Source organism: Carcharhinus amblyrhynchos, chromosome 20 (genome assembly GCF_965287045.1).
Source record: "Carcharhinus amblyrhynchos chromosome 20, sCarAmb.v2.hapA, whole genome shotgun sequence".
NCBI classification, from domain to species: Eukaryota; Metazoa; Chordata; class Chondrichthyes; order Carcharhiniformes; family Carcharhinidae; genus Carcharhinus; species Carcharhinus amblyrhynchos.
The window spans coordinates 45,811,414-45,835,370 of NC_137343.1; the positions used below are offsets into that span (position 1 = coordinate 45,811,414).

At 41.3% G+C, this 23,957-nt stretch overlaps 1 protein-coding gene across 1 annotated transcript in view; it reads left to right on the forward strand.

Annotated features, from left to right (window-relative positions):
• Positions 1 to 23,957, forward strand: part of ppil2 (peptidylprolyl isomerase (cyclophilin)-like 2) — a 324,215-nt gene that overhangs the window by 184,605 nt on the left and 115,653 nt on the right. The window contains exon 14 of the mRNA XM_080208513.1: positions 4,848 to 4,881. Coding sequence (XP_080064639.1) covers positions 4,848 to 4,881 — 34 coding nt within the window. The remainder of the gene's footprint in view (positions 1 to 4,847; positions 4,882 to 23,957) is intronic.

The following is a 23,957-nucleotide window of genomic DNA, read 5'->3' on the forward strand; positions in this document are numbered from 1 at the left end:
AGTAGTATTGAAAATTTCCACACGAACTTACCTGGCCCTTTTTCTCCCAAGCCCTTTTGCTCCCCAGCCCTTTTGCTGCTAAGCCCTAGTAGCTCACTCTGCTTCCCACTCACTCCGCTGCCTGCTGTCTACACCAGGCCTCCTTTTAAACCTGGCACTGTTTTAAAGCCTGCTCCCCTACAACTCCCTGCTATCCACTCCCTTAGAATTCTTAAAGCGGTAGATACAAAAAGCCCGCAAAAATGCTTTTAAATGATTTAAACAGTTCTACAAGGTAAGTTCTTGCTACGAAAGTGCTTTAAACTTATTTAAACAGGTTTTTAACAGGTAATTTCTTATCTGTCTCTCTGCTCCTTCACTCGTCTGCTCCAGCAAACAATGCAATATCTATTTCTTATGACAAGAACCTGAGTTGTTACAACCCGTGGATCCCAAAATTGTGTGAGGAGGTATTGAGTTGTACAGATGCACCCTGATCATAAAGACAGAGGGTCCATTCATGAGAGAGATAGGTAACACTGAGCCTGAGAGAATATTTAGTACAGACACTATATTTGTATCATGAGTCTCCTTGGAGCTTGATTAATTTTATATTATGTAAAACTTGTGTATGTATATCATACGTAGATTTTTATATAATCAGGGGTTCAAGGAAATGTGAAGCTCCCTCCACACCATCTCATAAACTTCCAAATCAAGCAAAGCATTATCCAGATGCAAAATCTACTGCAGTGTACCTTAATCCTAACTAGTAGAGATTCCTTACAGTATCAGCATGATGTTCTGCATTGTGTATATGAAACCATTGTAGGTTCCTTCAGCACATATCCTCTGCCCTCTCCTATTTCTCATATATTCTCTGTGATATCACCTGAAAGCACAACATTAGTTTTCACACGCTGATGACACTCCACTGAACTTCACTATCACCTCTTTCAACTCCTCCAGCTGCTGTTGAATTATCAGACTGTTAATCCAACGTCCAGTATTCCTCTGGTACCTCCAGTTAAATCTTGGGAAGACTTAAAGACATTGTTTTTGGTCTGCGCTCCACCCTCTGTTCCTTAGTGGCTGAGTCCATCCCTCTCCCTTGCAACAGTGTGTGATTAAACCAGACTGTTCACAGACTTGATGTCACATTTGAACTGAGATGAACTTCCAACCCATATTCACACTATCATTCCACCTTTTTGGCATCTCCTGACTTCAGTTCAACTGAACGCGCCTGCACCAAACACTCACGCAGTACATTCCAGACCCTAACTGCTCACTGCGTGAAAAAGATTTTCCTCTTGTTGCTTTTGCTTCTTTTACCAGTTATTTAAATCTGTGGCTTCTGATTCTTGATCCTTTCACAAGTGGGAACAATTTCTCAAATTGCATTGACAATTCCTACATGCTTTTGGCTGATCTCCCAAACTCTGCCTCAGTAAACTTGAGGTTATCGAAAATTCCGCCATCTGTGTTTTAACGTACACCACGTCTTGTTCCCCTATCACCCCTGTGCTCACTGACCTACACTCCTAGTCAAGCAATGTTGTGATTTTAAAATTCACATTGCTGTTTTCAAACCCCTCCATGGCCTTTCTAAAATCTCCTCCAGGACTTCAACCCTTCGTTAAATCTCTGCTCCTTTAATTCATATTCCTAATTTTAATCACTCTATCAATTGTGGCCATGCCTTCAATTGCTGGATTTTATACTCTGGGATACCCTTCCTGTTCCTCTCCCCCCCTTGTTACTTCTCTTTTTAAAAGATAGCTCTTCTACTGAACTTTTGGTCATTTGACCTAATATCATCATATGTGGTTTGGTGTCATATTTCTATAATGCTCCTGTGAAGTGCCTTGGGATGCTTTATTAAGTTAAAGATAGATAAATGTAAATTTTTGTTTATAGAAGCAAAGTACTACCGATTCTGTAAACCCGAAATAAAAACAGAAAATACTCAAAATATAACGTAATATCTGTGAAACCGAGTTCCAAAAGAGAAAATGCTGGAAACTCTCAGCAACTCTGGCAGCATCTGTAAGGAGAGAAAAGAGCTGACGTTTCAAGTCCAGACGACTCTTTGTAAAAGCTGAAAGACGTAGAAAGTGGGAGATATTTATACTGCAGGGGAAGGGAATGAAAGATGAGTCATTGCCACAGAAACCAGGGGAAAAGTCTGCTAATAGTTGTCCATAGAGACAATAAACGGTGTGAATGGCCACATGGCAGAGAAGCTGAAATGAAGATGTTGGAGGGGTAGGGGAAGAAGTAAAGGGGGGAGAAACGGTAAGGGAAGGGGAAAGCGTGAAGGCAGGAAGAAAAATGAAGAAAGACAATAAAGAAATAAAAGGTAGAGAACAATAAAAAATTAAATAAAATAGAATGAAAACAAAGGGGTCGAGGTGAGATAGAGCAAATCATCTGAAGTTGTTGAATTCGATGTTGAGACCGGAAGGCTGGAAAGTGCCTAGCGGGAAGATGGGATGTTGTTCCACCAGTCTTCCTCATTCTCCCTCCTCTCTCTTTCCCACCTCCTTCCCCCCAGGTTTCTGCAGTTATGGCTTATCTTTCATTCCCTCACCCTGCATATTAAAAATCTCCCACTTTCTGTGCCTTTCAGCTTTGACAAAAGGACTCGAAACCTCAGCTCTTTTCTCTACATACAAGTGCTTCCAGACCTGCTGAGATTTTCCAGCATTTTCTCTTTTGGTTTCAGATTCCAGCATCTGCAGTAATTTGCTTTTATCCAGTGTGAAACCGAGTTCACATTTCAAATGGATAACAATGCTCTCTAATTTTCTGTTAACTATGTAGAAAATCGTGATTTCAAGAGAACAAACAAAATAACAGATCAGATAGATGAATATCAGATAAAATATAATGTGGGCAAATTGTGAAGAGATCCATTTTGGAAGCAAAAATGATCAAGTATTCTATGCCATAAAGAATAAAGCAGCAAAAACACTCGCAACACGTATACCAATTGTGGGATGATACATGGAACAAGCTGAAAAAGATATACAGCATCTTAGGTTTTATAAATTGGGGTGTTCAATAGAAAAGCAAAAAGCTAAAGCTATAAAAATGATGAGTTAGGTCAAAGTAATGCATTCCAGTTTTGGATACCACACTTTAGTCATCACTTCAGGGTTATAGAGGGGTACAGAAAAGAGTCTATATTCAAATTCTGGCATTGTGGTAATGTCACTGGACTAGTAATTTGGGAACAATGTTATAATTCCACTATGGCAGCTGGAATTGATCAGCTAATCCCAGTATTAGTGACTTAAAACCATTGTTGATCGTCATAAAAACCCCACCTGTTTCACTCATGTCCTTCCGGGAAGGAAATTTGCCCCCTTGCCTGGTCTGGCTCCAGACTCCAGATCCACAGCAGTATAGTTGACTCTTAAGTGCCCTCTGAAATGGTGTGGCAAGTCACTCAGTTCAGAAGATGGGAAACAAATCCGCATTAATTATGAGCCACTATTGACTGGAAAATGTAGTTGTTGTGGTAAGTTTATGTGGCAGTTTTCTTTATAAGTTTGGAAGTAGGAGTGTACAGCAGAAATATGTAAAAATAAGGACACTGTGTACCATTTGAAGATGATGACTTACATCAGTGTATGTTGGTCTAAATATCCCTTGGCCTCTAACCTTGCTTTGCCTGTGGGAAAATTTGGTCTTCACTCTATGTGCAATACCAATCAGCCTGAAAATTTATATCTGCATACATGCTGAACCACCTTTTCCAATGTAAATTTTTCTGGCCATGTTTATATTTGAAACTGTGTCAACCTGTTGCACTGTGGAGTGGAGATACCATATCCCAACCACTGACAGGAGGGTAGAATGTTTCTTAAACCCCCTCCACCATAAGTGATCCAATCACTGTTGCCTGCAGCCCCATTCATATCGATGACCCTTCCTGGTGCTGCTACCAGTACAGTCTTTGATTGTATGGCAGCTATTGGGGAAGGATCTCTGCCCTACTGGGTTAAATGTCTCCCAGAGATCGTGTTGCAGGCGTCACCACCTTTTCTGTGAAATGCCTCAGGGATTCAGCTGCAGCTTTTGAAAAGGTTATGGATAATATTGGGGGATAAAGAATAAAGGAGTATTAGGAAAGGGCAGAGGATTGGGATTCCTTTTTCAGAGAGACAGCATTGGAATGCCAGACTGAATGCCTATCTTTTGCTTTATACAGTTCTATGATTCCATATAAATGATTGTCTGAGGAAAATGGTTGGCTACTTCTTTTAGAGCTGACAATCTGAAAATGCATCTGCAAAATCCCTTTACTGATTTGTACTGAAACACAGATCTCGTATACAAATTAAAACTAATTGGTAAAGCTTTGGACATGTCCTTGCCCCACAAGGTCCCACATTCTTGGCACCCAAGAGCACCACTGGATCCGCAGATCCCAACAAATAGATCATGTTTTCGTCCTTGCTTTCAGATGTCCTCCTCTTGCTTCACCTTAACTGAATGAGATTTTGTTATCCAATGTGCCTCTTCTAACCTTCTGTTCCTCTTGAGCTTAGTTGCTTCTTGTTCCTGTTTCTTTGCCAAGGTCACCCTTGTGCATCAATATGTTTTTGTCTTTGGGAACTCTATTCCTAGATCCTCAGACTTGTCACCCTTTCCCTGCTTTCAGACACTCTCTCTATACACATTTCCCTTTACCTACACCTTGCCCTTCCCAAGTTAATTTCCAATTTTCCAAACTGTTCAGTAGTCTCTGGATTTCCCTCATTTGTGTGAAATACAATGAAAATTGTTTTATGTATGTGCAGAGCACCTTAGAAATGCAAGTTGTTGCAGCTATTAAGAAGGCTTCTTTCTTTTTCCAGATTCAAGGAGGTGACCCCACTGGTACAGGCACTGGTAAGATTTGGTCCAATTTTATGCTTGCAATGCACTGATTTTTATAATACAGCAGTGTTGCCTTGTAAAGGCTCCAACAAAACACTTGACTACCTTATAAACAAAGTAAGCGATGGTGACACAATAAGGGCAATGTGATCTTAGTACCACCTTCCCCGCAGGCAGCTTTGTATACACACTTCTTTTTGGCAACATTGGAAGGGAGATTGTATTTTCTTCAGCTGATCAAGAAGGGAGATGAAGCAAAGCGCAATGTTTCTTTTTCCTTGATGGGAAGTCTGAACACTAATGTGCAGGAAACTAATCCTGAGTGCGTGAACAGGCAACACCAGAACAAGCTTTGAAAATTGAGTGCTCCTAAGAATTGTGTGGAGCCTTTGTTAGCTCTTGTTGGTGTAGAGCTGCATTTGACAAGATATATTCACTCCAGTAGCTTAAGTCATCAGCAGATGATTTTGGAAACAAAGATTGCTTCTCGTTTTTTTTCTGTAAGAATTGACAAGTCCTAAGACCACACTGGTCATCCCATACATTCATTGCACACAATAACACCATCATCTGGGCTTTGTGTGAAATGAGCATTGCAAATTTGTCAAACTCATCTGCACAGGCCTGGCAAAATCTACATTGACAAAATTGGCATCACTTCTCAAACATGTCGTACTTAGCATCAATACAAGTGGAAGACATTAACTTGTGAGCAGCTCTAATTGGGGGAGGTCACAAGTCAACATCAGATTTGTTTATCTTGTAGAATATTAGTTGTGGCAAGAAACTTTTGAAATTGAATGCAACTTCAAAGGGCTGGTCACTATCTGGCTAGCTGTAATTGGACTCGATTGGACAATTGGATAAGGAGTTTTTATAATCTATATAACAAATTGCTGTTTTACCAACTCTGAACTACTTTCAATGGCATGACCTTTTTATCATTACTTCTGAAGATGTTGTCTACAAAAAGGGTGAAATTTTAAGTTTTGCCTTTTATCTGTTATTTTTTCATCCTTTTGTTTCACTTTTGCCAACTGATGTTGCACAACATGTTTTCAATCACACTGATAATTCTACAAGTGCTACCATTTTACTGGATTCACCGGGTAAAGCTTTGCACCATCACAGATGCCAACACGTAACAGACCACAGAGTACTTGCCAAATCCTGCAATGTCATTAATGTCCTTCAGACTTGCATTGGTAAATTCAGATATTCTGCCACCTTTATCCTACCTTTAATATTCTCCACAGGAACTACTCACAGCATGCAATCCTCCAGGCAGGAGAGCATGGTGTTCAAAGTTCTATGTCCAGCACTGATGCATTTTTCAGGCTTCCCTGTAGCATAGAATGTCATCACTGATGAAAATCAATTTTGTACTGTCCTAAATAGTAGTCCTGGGAATCAGATTAATTGTGAAGCAGGTTTCTGCTCTTTGTACTTTACAGTTTGGAACTGTACACTTTGGCTGAAGCTAATTAAGAAGCCCAAAGAAGCGTAATGATAAAAAGCCATCCCTGTCAGAAAATATATCTGCTAATATTCCTAGTGTACGGAACTGAAGCTGATTATACAGTCACTGACAAAAATTACAGATGCATATTATGAAAATATACAAGGGGCTTAACAACTCCAGTCACTTTAGGTGGACTTGCCTCAGGAAAGCAGGAGTGAAATATTTTTGAATGATACTCTGGTCAACATGATATACAACGTTAGTTTTGTACAAGTAGACATGTTCTTCCAGAGGTTGTTTGTAGGGAATGTAACATTTAACTCCAAATTTTCAAATGGTATATTGTGCAGTTTCGAAAATGGTAAAAGATTCAATTATTTAAACTGATGGGGACCTTTATCTTGTATTATTTTCTTTAACGAGAACCAGTGTGTCACAGCAAGGAGCCTGCTGTTAAGTGGCCTAATGAACAAAATGTTTTGTTGGAAGTAATGAGACGCTGCTTGTGGTGCACTGAAACACTGCTAGTATTTAACATAGACAGCATTCAAAATCTGATTTCAATTTAGTGCTGTCATAGGATAGCACAACTCATCAACTTTAACAAACATTAGATCAAAAAATAGGTTTTATCAAAGGAAACCCTGTCTCCTGATGCAATTCATGCCACTGTGAATTTTGTCCTAATAGCACTATTTATTTTAATTTATTTATTTGTGTCGCAAGTAGGCTTCCATTAACACAGCAGTGAAGTTACTGTGAAAATCCCCTAGTTGCCACACTCAATCACCTGTTTGAGTACATTGAGAGAGAGTTTACATCTAACCAGCACGCCTTTTGGACTGTGGGAGGAAACTGGAGCAACTAGAGGAAACCCATGCAGATGGAGAGAATGTGTAGACTCCACGTAGACAGTGACCCAAGCCAGGACTCGAACCCAGATCCCTGATACTGTGAGGCAGCAGGGCTAACCACTGTGCCACCATTCTGCCCCACTAAGCATATGGCTGGGTTTGGCTTAAGTTGGCTTTGTCTTGCAGAGTTGGTTCTTAAATTGCCTGTTTATAGTGGGGTTTATATGCACATTGCCCTGGAGTTATTCTTTTCAGACGTAAATAGGTATAGGGGAGAATGCTCTTTAAATGTTCTCTTCAAGCACTGTCTATTTGGAAATTTTGCAGTAAGGATTCCTTTTCAATTCTGTGTACTGTGTTGTTGTTCCCCTGCATGCTTGCCATTGCCTGAACAAAGGTCTTCCAGTCTGTGAATTCACTAACCATATGTTTCTCAAGATTCTCTCTGCGTTAGAAATATGAATCCTTTCAGGACAGATGATCCTGAGGCCTGTGAACCATCAACTTTCATACATCAAGGAAACCTTTATTATCAGGCATCTTTGAAGTAACTCTGTTCCTTCTTAAATGGATAGCTCTTAAATAAGTTACAATGCATGCATTGAAGTTAGCTGCCAGGGCCAAAACTGTCAGAAAATAAAGAATAGAGAGCACTTTTTTCAAAGGCTATTATAACACATTATGATTATCTGAGACCAATTTGAGTAACATGCATAAAAATAAACCCATCCTGGAACACCTGCAGCAATCGTGATTATGAATTACTTCACCTCAAAAGCATTTTGGAGAAAATTACTTAAGAAATCAGCAAACCCCCTTACTTCCCTAATCTATATCTATCACAAGATAAGTTAGAAGAAAGGAAGGTTGTTTAGCCATTATTACCAAACCTAACTGTCTTAAAAGATATCAAATTTTAGTCAACCCTCTCCTGTCAAACCCCACTCCGTGTATATAGTTTCCTGACAGCCCTTACTCTGCCATTTACTAGTTTGAATTTGCTCCCTGGTGTCCTAATTTAGTTTGCACGACTGTCTTAAATTTACCTTTTCTCAATCATTTAACATTTTGTAAACCTCTAACTACCTTTCAAGGCTAAAAAGACTGCTTCTTCTGTTCATTTTCATTGGGGAAATGCATTGTTTCTATTTATAACATAAAAACAATGTTTTTACTTTAGGGGGGATTCTAAAATTAGGGTAATAAATATAAGGTGGTCACTAATAAATGCAATAAAGAATTCAACAGAAACTTATTTATCAAGCGAGTTGTTAGAATGTGAACTTTGCTACCACCTGAAGAAGTTGAGGCAAAATGCACAAATGCCATTATCATAGAATCATCATAGAAATTGTACAATGCAGATGGAGGCCATTTGGCCCATCGAGTCTGCACCAACCACAATCCCACCCAGGCCTTATCCTCGTAACCCCACATATTTACCCCACTAATCCCTCTAACCTGTGCATCCTGGGACACTAAGGGGCAATTTAGCTTAGCCAATGCACTTCACCCCACATCTTTGGACTTTGGGAAGAAACCGAAGCACCCAGAGGAAACCCGAGCAGACATGGGGAGAACATTCAAACTCCACACAGACAGTGACCCAAGCCGGGAATTGAACCCGGGTTCCTGGAGCTGTGAGGCAGCGGTGCTAACCACTGTGCCACCCCTAGGGGAACTACATGAGTAGGTTAGGGAGAAAGTAATAGGAGGTGATGCTGATAAGGCTTTATGAAGTAGGGGTTTAGGCAGTTTGTGTAAAGCACAAACACCTGCCCACAAGCTGCATCAAATGACATGTCTGTGCAATAAATTCTGTGTAATAGCTTTGCACTTTCCCATGAGGCATCAATATTGTCTCTTATTTCTGAGTTTCCTTCAGGGCTTGAACATTCTGCTTCTACTTAGCTAACCAGAACTGAGAATAGCTCTTAAGGAATGAGTTGATAAGACCATGATTTCCTGCAACTTGAACAGTACTGTTTTCACTCTGTTTCTGCATTCTGTTTATTTTGATTCCTGCTCTGCAGTGATGGAACCCTGTAACAATGCTCTATTCTTTCCCTTTCAGCTAAATTCTATAGAATGTCTCAAGAGGGTTGGAACACAAAGGGTAGGAAGTTGGCTTCAGTTCTATGGAGTCTTGGTCAGATTCAATCTGGGCACTGCACCTCAGGAAGGGTACATTGGTATTGGAGTGGGTGTAGCACAAATTCACCAGAATAAGGCTAAATATTAAATTATGAGGCCAAGTTGCAAAGATTTAGTGTGTTTTCCCTTTAATATAGAAGATTGAAGAGTGATCAAATTAGAATGTTTAAAACATGAGTCAATGTGGTTTTTGTGAAAGGGAAATAATGTTTATTTACTTATTGATGATCTTTTAAGAAGCAACCTGTGCTATAGATAAAGGGGAATCAGTGGATGTACTATAACTAGCTTTCCAGAAGACATTTGATACATCAAACGATATTGCAGAAAATAAAAGCTAACTTTATAGAGGGTAACAAATCGGCATGGACTAAAGATTGGCTGCCTAACAGGAAGCAGAGAGGCATAAATGGGCCGTCTTCAGGTTGGCAAAACATAACAAGTGGTGTGCCTCAGGGATCAGTGCTTGGATTTCAACTGTTTACAATATAAATGACTTGGATGAAGGAATTGAAAAAAATCGTTGTCAAATTTGTGAAGCGGGTGTAAGGAGCTGCAAAAGTTTTATAGACCTAGTAAATGGAGTGTAATGTGGGGAAAATGCGAAGTTGTCCACTTTGGCAGGAAGAATAGAAAAGAATATTATCTAATTGGTGGGAGGCTACAGAGCTCGGAGGTGCAGAGGGATCTGAGTGTCCTCGTATATGAATCACAAAAGCTAGTACGCAGACATAGGTACTTGGGAAAGCTAACAGAATTTTATTGTTTGTTTAAGGAGAATTGAATATCAAAGTAGGAGGTTATGCTTCAGTTGTACTGGGCACTAGTAGTATCACATTTGGAGTATTGCTTGCAGTATTAAAGGAAAAATGTAAATGCAGTGGAAGCAGTTCACAGAAGATCTACCAGGCTAATACCTGGAATGGATGTGTTATCTTATGAGGAGAATAGACAGGGTATGCTTGTTTCTGTTGAAGTTCAGAAGAGTGAGACTTAATTGAAACATATAAAGTCCTGAAGGATCTTGACAGGGTAGATGTGGAGAGGATGTTTCCTTTTGTAGGAAAAGCTAGAACTTGAGGTCACTGTTTAAAAATAAGGGAGCTGCCTATTTAAAATGGTGATCAGGCAGGAAATTTTCATTGAGGGCTCTGGATCTATAGAACTCTCTTCTGAGAGTTTTTTAAGGAAGACAATCCTGAGGAACAAAATACAGTTGAGTAGGAGCTGGATGGTAATATTCTGATTGTATATGAGGTGCAAGCCAGGGCTATCCCTTCCAAAGGCCAGTTGCCTAAGGTGGATACGTATGTTCCAAAAGGGTCCAGTGAATGAAGGGATGCAACTATTGTGGGACATGCAGGAAAAGCTGTTGGCAAGTTTAATCTGTGGTGTGGCAGAATGGAGCAAAAGGATGGAAAGTAAGAAAGTGAGAATTATAGTAGTGGGTCTGAAGTGACTCATGCATTTAGAAAATGATTACATACTGGAGAAAGTGTTCCTGACTGTGAGAGAGAGAGATCTTACAACATTCGTCCTTAAAGAGAATACTCAGTGAAAGGATGGCTACATTTTGACCAGAGGATAAGATCAAGAGAAGCGAAACAAAAGAAATTATTTGGTAGAACTTTGGAGTTTACTCTGAAGTACCAGATAGGGACAGCCAGTCTTGTTGCATAGATGGTTTTGTGCAGAAAATGACCTTGTAGATGGGATTTAAGGTTAAAGTGAGGCTGGTTATTCAGGGTTTTAAAGAGTGATTGAGTAATGCCAATGTTTGAGTGAACTCTCTCGCAGAATGAAAATGGACTACTAATGTTTAGTGGTCCATTTTGGCAGGTCCAATGGGATGAAGGCGTATAATATCAAGGGTAAGACTCTTAGTCAGTGTAGAGGATCAGGAGGACCTTGAAGTCCGGGTCCATAGGACTCATAAATCGGTTTCGCAGGTGGAGGATGTGGTCAAGAAGGTGTATGGTGTACTAGTCTTTATTAATCGAGGGATTGAGTTTAGGAGTCGGGAGATAACGCTGCAGCTTTATAAGACCCTAGTCAGACCCCACTTGGAGTACTGTGCGCCGTCTGGTCGCCTCACTACAAGAAAGATGTGGAAACTATTGAAAAGGTGCAGAGGAGATTTACAAGGATATTGCCTGGATTGGGTGGCATGCCTGAAGAGGATAGGTTAAGGGAGCTTGGTCTTTTCTCCCTGGAAAGAAGAAGGATGAGAGGTGATCTGATGTTGATTGGGTGGATTCTCAGAGGCTATTTCCCAGGGCTGAAATGGTCACTACGAGAGGACACAGGTTTAAGGTGCTGGAGAGCAGGTACAGAGGAGATGTCAGGGGTAAATTTTTCATTCAGAGGGTGGTGGGTGAGTGGAATTGGCTGCTGTCGGTGGTGGTAGAGGTGAACTCGTTGGGGTCTTTAAGAAACTTCTGGATGAGTACGTGGGATTTAATGGGATTGAGGTTATAGATAGGCCTAGTGGTTAGGGATATGATCAGCGCAACTTGTGGGCCGAAAGGCCTGTTTGTGCTGTAGTTTTCTATGTTCTAATTCTGGAAAAAATTTCTTAGCGTTTTTCTCACTTAATTAAAGGGGTATAGATCAATTGCCATAAATACTGCGTTTCTGCAGGATTAAAAATTTGAGAAAATTGTTTCTGGAGCCAACTAAAGTGGCAAGTGACGCAGATAGAAAATTATGAAGACTAAACAAATATGTTTCTGGGCTAAACGATGCCTTGGAGTGTGCTATTTTTCACCGATTTTTTTTAACTGAAAATCAGCTGTTCACTGAAAGTTGATGCCACAGTGTTTTAATGATGTCTAAAGGGAAACATTCAGGCATCATTATGATGCATGTTGATGATGGGATAGTAATGTGGAATTTGAGAAATGTGGCATTAATAAGATTAAAGTGGAATTTTAAGATTGGAAGCCAGGCTTCAGAGTATTTTAAATATGTTGATTTAAGCATTATTAGAACAGGCCTGGAGCAAGTTGAAATCAGCAATCCTATTTACTGTTGCTGCTATTCCAGTTAAGTATGCTAGGCCACTACAGAAAAATCTTACATCTAAAGAAAAACGGAGCAGTTGTGAAGCTTGATTAGTCAGTTGTATTGGTTATGTGGTCAGACAAGACCAGATGCTGGTTTTGATGTATTAGAACAAAGTACTGCGATGAAGCACCCTAAAGTTGAGGATATTTTAATGAAATAAAAATGAAAAAAATCTAATATGGATTTGATTTTTTTATTGTCACATGTATTGGGATACAGTGGAAAGTAATCTTGGGTGCTATACTGTCAAAACATACGTTCATAGAGTACCTAGGGGGAGAAGGAAAGGAGAGTGTGCAGAATGTAGTGTTACAATCATAGGGTGCGGGGAGAAATGCATACATACGTTTCTAGCTCTGGGTGAGCCAAAGAACATGAAATCTGTTATTTTTAGTCATGCTTTTCTGATGCCAGTTGCATATTTGAGTACAGCCGGTTTCATAATATTTTTGATGGATTAAAATGGGAAATGGTGCTTGATGGCCTGGGAACCTAAGAAATAAGAGTTGTTAAAAGTACTTTGGCTGCAGAATCCCCTGCTCTTCTGCAAACAATGGATATGGGATTCTATTTGTGAAATATTTTAGGGATAGTTTTGGAAAACAGTGCTCTGCAAATGGTTTGCTTGTTGAATGTTATGTGGATAGATAATCATTCCCTGGGAAGTTATGTACACTTTACAAAAAGAGTAAGCAAGAAAAGATAAAGGATTTACTTCACCAGCTTGAAACAAATGTTAGGGGGAAGAAAGGAAATCAGCAAACTCCAATAGGTTATTGTTGGTCATCACATATCTGATTGTTCCATGAAAAATACTCTAGAAGAGAGTGGGGTGATTTTGAGCCCGCACTCTCAGTCTGTGCGAATGACGGCACGAGCTCAAAACCCAGAGAGCGTGATTCACACCGACAAGTTTCCAAGTTCTAATCTTATTGGCTCCTCGCTGGTGGAGTGGCGTAATACATGCTGCAGGACGCAGAAAGCTCATTTTAATACATTAGCATGTCATTAATGAGCACATTCTTCAGGACACCCCCCCCCCCCCAACCAGATATTCAGGCCCCATTTACAACAGGTTCACCTCAGCATGAATCTGCGGTGGGGGTCTCCCAGGCTCTGTAAAGGTAAGTATAGCTCCTGGGAGAGAGGGTCATGTCTGCAAAAACCTATGCTGACGTATCCTGTCCTGTGGTCCTATCACTGCTTATTTGTATGACAAAACCTTTGGCTGAAGAAATACACCCACCCCAACATGGGAATAGATACATTCATAAAGGCCATGGCTTGTGTTGTCGGCCCCTCAGCCATTGTTGCCACCTCTAAGATGTATGGGAAGGCTGTATTTCTCTTCAGGTCTGAGGCGGTGGTAGATCTGGCCCTTTTGCTAAAAGAGGGAGATAAGGTCCTAACACTGATCCCACTTGGCTTAAGTGAGACAAGTCTCCAGCATGTATATGCCATTTGCACCAGTTTTTATCCAACTGGCCTGGGAGGAGAGCAAGGACAGGAGTTTCAATGCTAAGCATGAGGGAGCTGCCCACTATGTCTTCTATATATTGGATAGTGTGTGGTGCTTGCAAGGATACCAGGAACTCAGGAAATACTGTCCTGCCTCTCAGGCTGCCTGAATACCAGGCAGCAAGGGCTGGCAATGTCACACTTCACCCCACTTCTCCATCCCCTGCAAGGGGAGGTAATGCCAACAGCCAGTGGTACCCACAGTTATTGGAAAGGTATATTGGCAAGGGAGAACATCTGCATGGAAAGAATGTATGGTGCAAAAATAAGTAGATAAAGAGTCCCCGAAACCATTTTGCAGTTGAGTGCGTGGTTGTGCTGTCATGTGTCATAGAGTCGATTTGTGAGAATCTCCATAAGAATGGTAGGACTGTTCCTGAGCCTGTGCCCAATAAGTCAAGAGCTTTCCATCCTGAGGGCTAGACTTGGATGTGGGAACAAGGCACGAGAGGGAGCATGTGGAGCAGAAGGCCTCCAGTGAAAAGCAGCTCTCCCTCCCTCTTTACTCCTCCCAGAAAAGGAGGAGGAGGCGGCACTCCTGAAGTAGAGGAGGAGGAGATCTTCCCACTGTAGAAGAGACGCTAGCGTCCCTCCAACCCCAAACCCTCATCCCCTGATGAGTTGGAGGTCTGAAAACATTATCGCAGTTACCCACAGCTGATTTGTGTGCTCTTGAGGCAGAGGTGGGTGAGGTCCTTCACCAAATGCCTAACACCCCCAGGCCTGGCTGGGGATTGCAGTGACCACAGCCCCGTACATTGGGTCGCTGGTTAGTGGCAGACATATTTCATTTCAGCCTTTTGCACCAGGCACATTGATTTTAATCTTCAATTTCTTTTCACCCCGAACTACTGCTGCCCTCTTGCCACGGAAGCCCAGAGAGACCCCTGCATTGTTGATCCGCGGGATGGGATTGAAACAGACTGGCTGGTGGGTATGGACCACTCACAACAGATGTGGAGGGAGTTTTGGATGCCGATGGCAACAGCTTGGTGGAGGGCACTGGGGATGATTTGGATTCCGTTGGCCTCATCGCTGCCCTGTTGGCTGCTTTCCGCTCCCTTGATCAGGTGAAGGCTTTAGGGTGGATCATGTATTTCATTTGTGACCAAAAGAGGAAATGCTGGAAAATCTCAGCAGATCTGGCAGCATTTGCAAGATATGGAGATGCCGGCATTGGATTAGGGTAAACACAGTAAGAAATCTGACAACACTAGGTTTAAGTCCAACAGATTTATTTGATAGTAAACTCACAAGCTTTCGAGGTTCCCCTCTTCGTCAGCTGAATGGAGAGTTCTGGCCTCAGACAGTACATATAACAGCATAGACAGTTTACAGATTACTGATTACAATGCGAATCTTTACACCTAACCTGCTATTCAAGTCTTAAACTGGCTAACAATGTAAGTGGAAGGAGCACTGAGCGCAGGTTACAGAGATGTGTATTGTCTCCAGAAGGTACAGTAAATGAGGTTTTGCAAACCCAGGCAAGTCATGGGGGTTACAGATAGTGCGACGTGAACCCAAGATCCCGGTTGAGACCATCCACACATGTGCGGAACTTGTCTATCAGTTACTGCTCAGCGACTCTCTGCTGTCGTGTGTCGTGAAGGCTGCCTTGGAGGATGCTTACCTGAAGGTCGGAGGCTGAATGCCCATGACCACTGAAGTGTTCGCCAACAGGAAGGGAATAGTCTTGCCTGGTGATTGTCGAGCAACGTTCATTCATCTGTTGTCGTAGCGTCTGCATGGTCTCCCCAAAGTACCATGCTTCGGGACATCCTTTCTTGCAACGTATTAGGTAGACAATGTTGGCCGAGCTGCAAGAGTATTTACCGTGTACCTGGTGGATGGTATTCTCACGTGTGATGATGTCATCCAAGTCGATGATCGGCATGTCTTGCAGAGGTTGCTGTGGCAGGGTTGTGTGGTGTTGTGGTCACTGTTCCCCTGAAGGCTGGGTAGTTTGCAGCAAACAGTGGCCTGATTGAGGTTGTGCGGTTGTCTGAAGGCAAGAAGTGGGGGTGTGGGGATAGCTCTGGCAAGATGTCCGTCTTTGTCAATGATATGTTGAAGACTCCGGAGAAGATGTCGTAGCTTCCCCGCTCTGGGGAAGTACTGGACGACAAAGGGTACTCTTCAACTCACTTTTCTGATCTTTGGCCACTGTTGCAGAGAGGGTCAGGCAGATTGGAAGACCTCCTTCTTCTGGGCCTGGCCAAGATGGCCATAAACAGGACCAGGTCATTGAACCAACTTCTGTGGCTACGTTCACACCTTGGTCCCCCTAAAGAGGGAACATGCAGTGTCCATTATACTTGAGGCTTTCTGCGATTAGTGGGCGCTACAGGGGTTCGAGTACATCAATAGCCCTTAAAATTATATATTAACTTGTTTGAAGTTTTGTTTTTTGTTACAGTGCCCCTCTAAGGAACTGTCATTTAATTAATTGATTAATTTGTTTCTCATTTACTCAAATGATCCACTGATGGTGGATCATAGAATTAGGAGCTAAACATCTGTAATGCTTCATTTTGCAAATCTATTAAAACTGAGTAAAAATTGACTTCTAGTTTCCTCCTTCACCAACTGCCTATCAAAAATTTAACAGAGTAGTTGAAATCTGGAACCCTTTTCTCAAACGGCTGCAGATGGTAGGTCAGTGCAGATTGGGAGTTGTCATCTTTGGTTAGGTAAGGTATTAAGAGATAGGGAACTAAGACAAACAAACGGATTTGAAATTTGGATCTGTCATAATCAACTGAGTTGTAGAACAAGCTCAAAGGGCTGAATGACCTATTGTGCTTCCATATTTCTAAATTCTCCTGAATAAAGCTTCACCGCCATGTGATCAAACAGGCTCTGCTCACTGAACTGTAGGTCACTCTTCCATGTTTAGCTTTGGGACAAAAAAACATCCAAAGCATACCATCCAAAACATACCATCCTGTTCATCTCAAAATGTTTGCTTCGTAATAGTCAAAAAATGACCAATGTTTCCTCTTTGCATAACTCGACAGTCACCATCCTTGTCCTATTTCAATACATTGTGCAGGAAGTGGTTGGCCACTGAATTAATGAAGCAGTGAAGGAAAGGGACAAGAAGACACAGGGAAACCATTAAAATAAGTTAGTGGAAGCTAATGAGCAAGTAATGATGAAAACAATCACTTAACTGCCGCAAGCAGTTAGTCAAATAATGAACTTTCTTAGAGGGTTGAAGAGTTAAAATAAAGGAGGAAACTCCAAAATGAAAGTTCAAATCTATCTGCAACAACTTTAAAATGCTGTCTGGTTTTCTTCCTAAATCAATTTGATGTTAATTTTTACAGCACCCAATCATAATACATGGCCAGGAGGTAATGTGTGATAATCTTGATTAGGATTGGATAAAATAAAATCAGCAAAAGATAGCAATTGTGTGGGGCTCAAATTGAATGGGATCCCTTCCTTTGACATGGATCTCTTGCTGACATTCCACACTGCTGCTTGACATGTCAATAGAATTTCTCTCAACATGAAATTCACAACGTTTTCCTTTTGCCTAGTGGTTTCAAGGAACTCTGTGAACCAATAACTATTTACGTTGAATCCTTGGGCCAGTAGCATTAGATGCTAGAGTTACCTTCTCCTTTACAGCCACAATGCCTTCATTATCGCCAAAACAATTTCTAAATGTATACAACTCAGAGTTCAGGAAGTCTGTTAAGAGGAGAGAGTGCTCAGAAAAAAGTCTCCAGAAGTTTAATATTTGCAGTCGTGTTGTGAGTTTGTATCTGGGTTTGTGCTTTCCACTAGAACCCAGGGAAAGGCCACGGGTGACACCATGAGTTGGAACTCTGTGAAATTCATGGCACAAATAATTGTGACTAGACAAAAGATCAAGCTTTTGAGAGAGCCTTTAACATCAGCATTTTACTTTCTTCTTCTGCAGATCAGATAAAAATGTCTTTAGTAAATGGATAATCAACATTTGAAATAAACCATCAGTGTAGGTGGTTGAACAGGAAACTTTAAGGAGTTTAAAAAAGAAATAGACATGCTTTGTAGCATGTGATTCATGATTAGTTAGGTTTTCCAAACCCTATAAGAAATCTCTGGTTCAATAGTCTCTACTCCTTAAAATGTTACTGTTTGTTGCTACTTCATAGAAGAGGAATGTATAGGGATGTATCATAGAATCCCTACAGTACAGAAGGATGCCATTCAGCTCATTGAGTTTGCACTGACAATAATACCACCTAGGTCCTATTCCTATAATTCCACATATTTACCCCACTAATCCCTCTAACCGACACATCCCGGGACACTAAGGGGCAATTTAGCATAGCCAATACACCAAATCCACACATCTTTGGATTGTGGGAGGAAACCGGAGCACTCGGAGGAAACTCACGCAGACATAGGGCGAATGTACAAACTCCACACAGACAGTGACTTGGTGAGTTAAGATGCTTGCAGAGTCAAAGCCTTGATTCTTTTCACTTTTGAGCGAACTGGAAACTATGCTAATATCAGATACCAAAGTAATTTATGATGAGAACTTTCCATTCCCACTTAGGAATCTAACCTGGCCCCTTAAACATGAATTGAATGTTTGCCATGCCAAAATTACCCAACTGAGCTATTGCCAAGAAGTAATAATTTTAAGTCTTGAGATCTCTGAACATGCCAATTTTCTTCCCTCGTCACCAGGTTTTATTTTTATTTATGCTGTTTTATTTTCTTCTACATATTCCATTGCTGGCCAGTGACAGGTTTTAGACCAACTCGAATGAAAATGTGCTGTTTCACCAAATTTTCCAAGCTTAAATCATTTGCGTAGCTTTAGCTGCATAGTTGGAGGAACAGTGAGAGTGCTCTCTTGCTCACAAAAAAAATTGCAGATAGGTGCAAATACAGTGAAGTTGAGTCAAATAAAAAACAGCATTAGAATAGGAGAACAAAAATTCTAAATGTTATCAGGAGACTACAAACGAAGTGATGGAGCAGCCCAGTACCATACCTCTTTCTTAAGGCCAACTGATGTTGAGATGTTTTTGAGTGGCTGACTCCTTGTGCCATTTCAGCGCACCATTCCCATAGATGAGCAAGTTGTCAGACGTTAATTGGCTGTCACTGCTGCTGGCTACATTGGGTGTAAATGGCACAGCTCTGCACCTGGCTGGCAGCTGACACAAACTGTGGAGACAGTTCCTCACAATCATTGCCAGTTAGATATGGCAGGGTTTGTCGATGTAGGGCTGCAGAAGTTCATATTACTAATTCATTTCATTGTGCCTGCGCCAGTTTCTCGATAGAGCATTCATCAACTAATCTCATTACCCTGCCAGATTCTGAGAGGTGAAACTAGATTTTTCTGCAGATACCAATCAGAGTGGCATGCACGATGGGTTCAATAGCAGGAATGAACAGCACAGTCTTTGGGTTGATTTTCATTTTTATTATTAATTTGCAAGATGTGGGCATCACTGACATGTTGGCATTTGCTGGCCGTTCCTAGTTACCCTGAGAAAGTGGCGATTAGACTTGACACAGCTGAGTTGGTTGCTGGACCAGCTCAAAGATAGAGGAAGGAGCCATGGCGTAAGATTGAAATCATGTGGGACAGAAAGGGTGAAGACAATGGATTACGCTCTAGTAAAGATGTCACTGAACCAGTGAGGCTTTTATAACAATCTGACAATCTTTCACTTATTTCTGTATTTTAAAATACTCAGTTCACGTTCGCAAACTGCGAGAGCAGAATTTGAGCTCACGTTCTGAGTTATTAGTCTCCCAGCAAAAACACTATACTGCTCTGCCTGGTTTAGCATGCAAAGGGAGTCAATGCTTCTCAGAGCTATGTTATTACTGATCTTTCAGACAACATCTATGTGTGTCTGTCAGTGTTAGAATAACATGACCTTACTTCATCTTTTGTATAATTTTCTATAAATACATAACCTTTGTCTAATTATCGTGGAATAATTCAGGGAGATTTTGAGTCTCACATAACAACTGCTGCTTCTAAAGACCATGGCTCCACATTTTTCATGTGTTAATTAAATTTCCCTTGACCCAGCTTCCTTATATGCTGTAAATCATTCTTCTCTAAAGCTGCAGTTACATTTTACAGCATAAAGATGATTTACATTGTCCAGCACCACATGAGTCTCTCCTGTTTTTGCCTCAATTTGATCTTGGTGTCAGCACATTTGAAAAGACTCCAAATGAATGACATTTCATGGTTAACATTAGTGTGGTCCAGAAAAACCACAAAGATTTCTTGGTAGAAGAAATATTTCTTGAGCGATGAAACCTTGGAAAGGAATGAGCATTTTTACATTACTGTTGCTGAAGAGAATTACAAAACGTCAGGAGAGTTTTCTGGGTGTCTTGGAGAATGGACGTTGAAACGTGAAATCCTAGTTACTAAAATGAATACAGTATTATTAATTTTCTATGTGGCTTTCAATCTAGCCCAGGAAGTGGAGTTGTTTCTCTTTTGAATGATTATTGAGTTTTATTTGTCAGCCTCAGACTGGAATGCATTTTTTGAGTTGTTCAACAGAGGCCTAACTGCCCAGTTGTTCTGGTGATTCCAATGGATGTAAAGGATTTTCATGGCACCATTCTCTCAGCAGCTGATGTTTTTCCCAGGCTAAGTGATTGCTCGTCTTGTTTGCTCTTTGTGAGACCTTGATGTGGACAAATTGGCTGCCACACTTGCTTGCAAAACAGCAGTGAGCAATGTTCCCTCTAAATGTGCAACTACGCAGCAACCTGAAAGTTCCTACACATACTGTGCACAAGCCAGCCCCTTTAAAATACTGCACAAAAAAAATAAAGGGTCGCGAATTAAAATGCATCCCCTACTCACGCCACAAAAAGAATTAAAGAGAATGTTGCTAGTGACCACACTCAGAAGTAGTTAATTGAGGTGAAATGTCAAGGCTCCTTCCTCTATCTCCTTTCTTCTGTCCTTCCTCTATAGAAAAATGCCACGTCCTGCAGTTGTGGTTCCTCTTATCCTGAAAAGTTGCAATTCTGAAAATCATACTGCTGAGAAAACAAGACTGTACCAGCCCCATCTACTTCCTCTGTACTTCAGGGACATTGGCATTTTCTCAAATCTCTGTTTCCATTTCCATATCCAAACATCCTACTATCATATGCCTTTTCTTTCTGAAACACAAGTTTTAGCACAGTGAGAAAGACACCCAGCTGTCATAATCTATGTAACTTGTTTCATTCCAGTCTTTCGACCATTTCTGATCTACATGGCATGGACTCGTGGGGGGTGATTTTACCAAAAAAATTCAAAGTCCTGAATGAGCATGAAAACAGAAATAAATTTATGCCAGTTTTATTTTTGATGGGTGGGGGGGATTTAAAAATTGAATCTTACCTGACTTGGTCAAAAAATTTTCAAAGTTGGAATCCACCAGCAGGGGTTGTGGGCGGGGCCTAAATTCTAAACTGATAGCAGCAGAGGGTGCAATTGCGCATGTGCAGAGCGTGCTGAAACTTATCGCTGTCTCTCCCAGCTACAGCAGGCCTTCGTGGCCAAAATCTGCCCTTCCCCCCACTACCTTGGGCTCTATAGCCTATCTCCCACCCAGACCGATCTTCAAACCCCGCCTGGACTGAATGCCAACACCCCCTTCCCGATCGCTGTTGCAGAGTGGCAGTGGTTCCCCCACCACCAACTGATCACTATTGCATTAGCTTCAACTGTTCATTCCCCACCCCCCTCAGCCACCGATCGCTATTGCAGAGTGGCAATGGTTCCTCCTCTGACCAATTGCTGTTGCAGAGTGCGCAGCAGTACCCCCCAAACTGAATCATCTGTCCCCCTCTAGCCCTGCCCCTAGGAGTAGTGTCAGGGTGCCAGGCTTGCAGTGCTCAAAGGAAACATCGCTATGACCACCAAGGGGCCTCAATGGCCCCCGGTTGTATCGGCAAGGACATCACGTCTGGTCCCCATTGATGGGGACCGTACATGATCTTTGCCAGTGAGAGGCTACACCAGTGAGGCTTCAGAGGTGACAATTCTGTCCCAGGCTCATTTGTAATATTTAAATGCTATTTTAAATCACATTTAAATATTACAATCAGCCTCATGCCCGATCTCACTGGATATCTGGGTCGGTAACGTTGTGAAAGACGAGGAATCGGTTGTGAAATAAATTTCTCTGCTGTCTCGAGATCTTACCAGCTTACTCCGCCTATTGGCTGTCGGGGTAACATGGTATAATCGCCCCCATGTTCTGTAAGCAAGTCAAAGAGTTTATTAAGCATCATGCAAAAATGCAAAGTGAATACTTAACAATGACGGTGGACACACAGTGAGATTCGGCACCCACAGCTCCTCTTTCTAAGGTCTCTCGGTCACAGTCTTCTATTTTATTGTGTTTTGTTTACCGTAGCTTGTCTGACTTGTGGACACGCGCTAACGATGCCAAGTGGCTCCCTTTTATCCCCATCAAGACATCCTTACCACGCCATGTTAGGCCATAGTTTGTCCTGGCTAATATGATTGGATCAAGTTGAGGTCATTGTTAGTCCAAAAACTCCCTTTGCCCCAACACGTAGGCAATTACAAATGCTTCCTTTTTTTTCCATAGGTTATACAATTCACATTTCTGTTAACAGTGGGCAGTTAATGTGGATGGTACAGTAGCACAGCGGTTAGCACTGCTGCTTTACAGCAGCTCCAGGGACCTGAGTTCGATTCCCAGCTTGGGTCACTGTCTGTGTGGAGTTTGCACATTCTCCTCATCTCTGCGTAGGTTTCCTCCAGGTGCTCTGGTTTCCTCCCACAGTCCAAAGATGTGTGGGTTAGGTTGATTGGCCATGCTAAAATTGCCCCTTAGTGTCCTGAGATGCATAGAGTAGAGGGATTAGCAGGTAAATGTGTAGGGATATGGGGGTAGGGCCTGGGTGGGATTGTGGTCGGTGCAGACTTGCTGGGCCAGATGGTCTCTTTCTGTAGTGTAGGGTTTCTATGATTCTATTCTATAATAGCTCAGCTTCTGCAAATCTGCAGTGTCAATAATAAAGTCCAATATTATCTTTTCCAATTGTTCTTACACAAAAGGTTTTAACAGAAATAATCTTATCAAATTATTTCATGAAACAAACATTAATACAGCAGACTTTGATATACTAGTACACATTGTATAATTAATGGCCTTCCATAAGCATGAAATCAGGTGCTTGAATTTTATGAGTCAACATGAGGATATCTTTCACCTATGTAACATCCACTTTCTCAATGTGAATGGTTTTGTGCACACAAAACCAACAGTGAGAAACTGACATTTTTCAGTGAAGCTAAACATCATGCTTTGCCGTCCAGCCTTGACATCATAGTTCCTTAAAAATATAACAGAATGATTATTATAAACAACCAATAAAAAAAATTACTAAATCCAGCAGCACCTCTACACTGCTTTGACTTCCATTTTCCATTGTGCATGTTCAGCAACTTCCAGCCCTAAGGAGAAATATGAGTTTATGTTCACTCTGGTGTCTCTGCTATCCATATTGGCTCCTTTGAGTCACCGGCAACAAAAGTATCACATCTCATTAAGTTCATCTGTCATTGTCTTGTTTCTAACCTAAATACTTTTTCAGTTTTATGCTAATCAAAATTAATTTTCCTTCTGATAATATTACTATTTTGGAAATTTCAATATTTACCAATTCCGATGGCAGCATTACCTTGTATGAACTTGAACAGCTGTTCAGTTAGCTTATCCATATCCTTGCTCCATCGTTTAATTCAATTACCCTCCTAGATATTTTCCTTTCATCTATCATTTAGATTTTATTTGTTTCCTCATTGTTCACCACTTCTGAGCACTTGTACATGTCTATTTCATGAAAGCATTGCAACAATTCACACCTTAGGTTAATCCCATCTTCTTTGACAATATAAATATGCCAACTCGATTGCTTGTTTTATCCGTTCTGAGTCTGTCACCTTCAGCTCCCTACATGGCCAGTGTGTTAAAGTCGACTCATCTCCATGTATCCTGAGTACATTT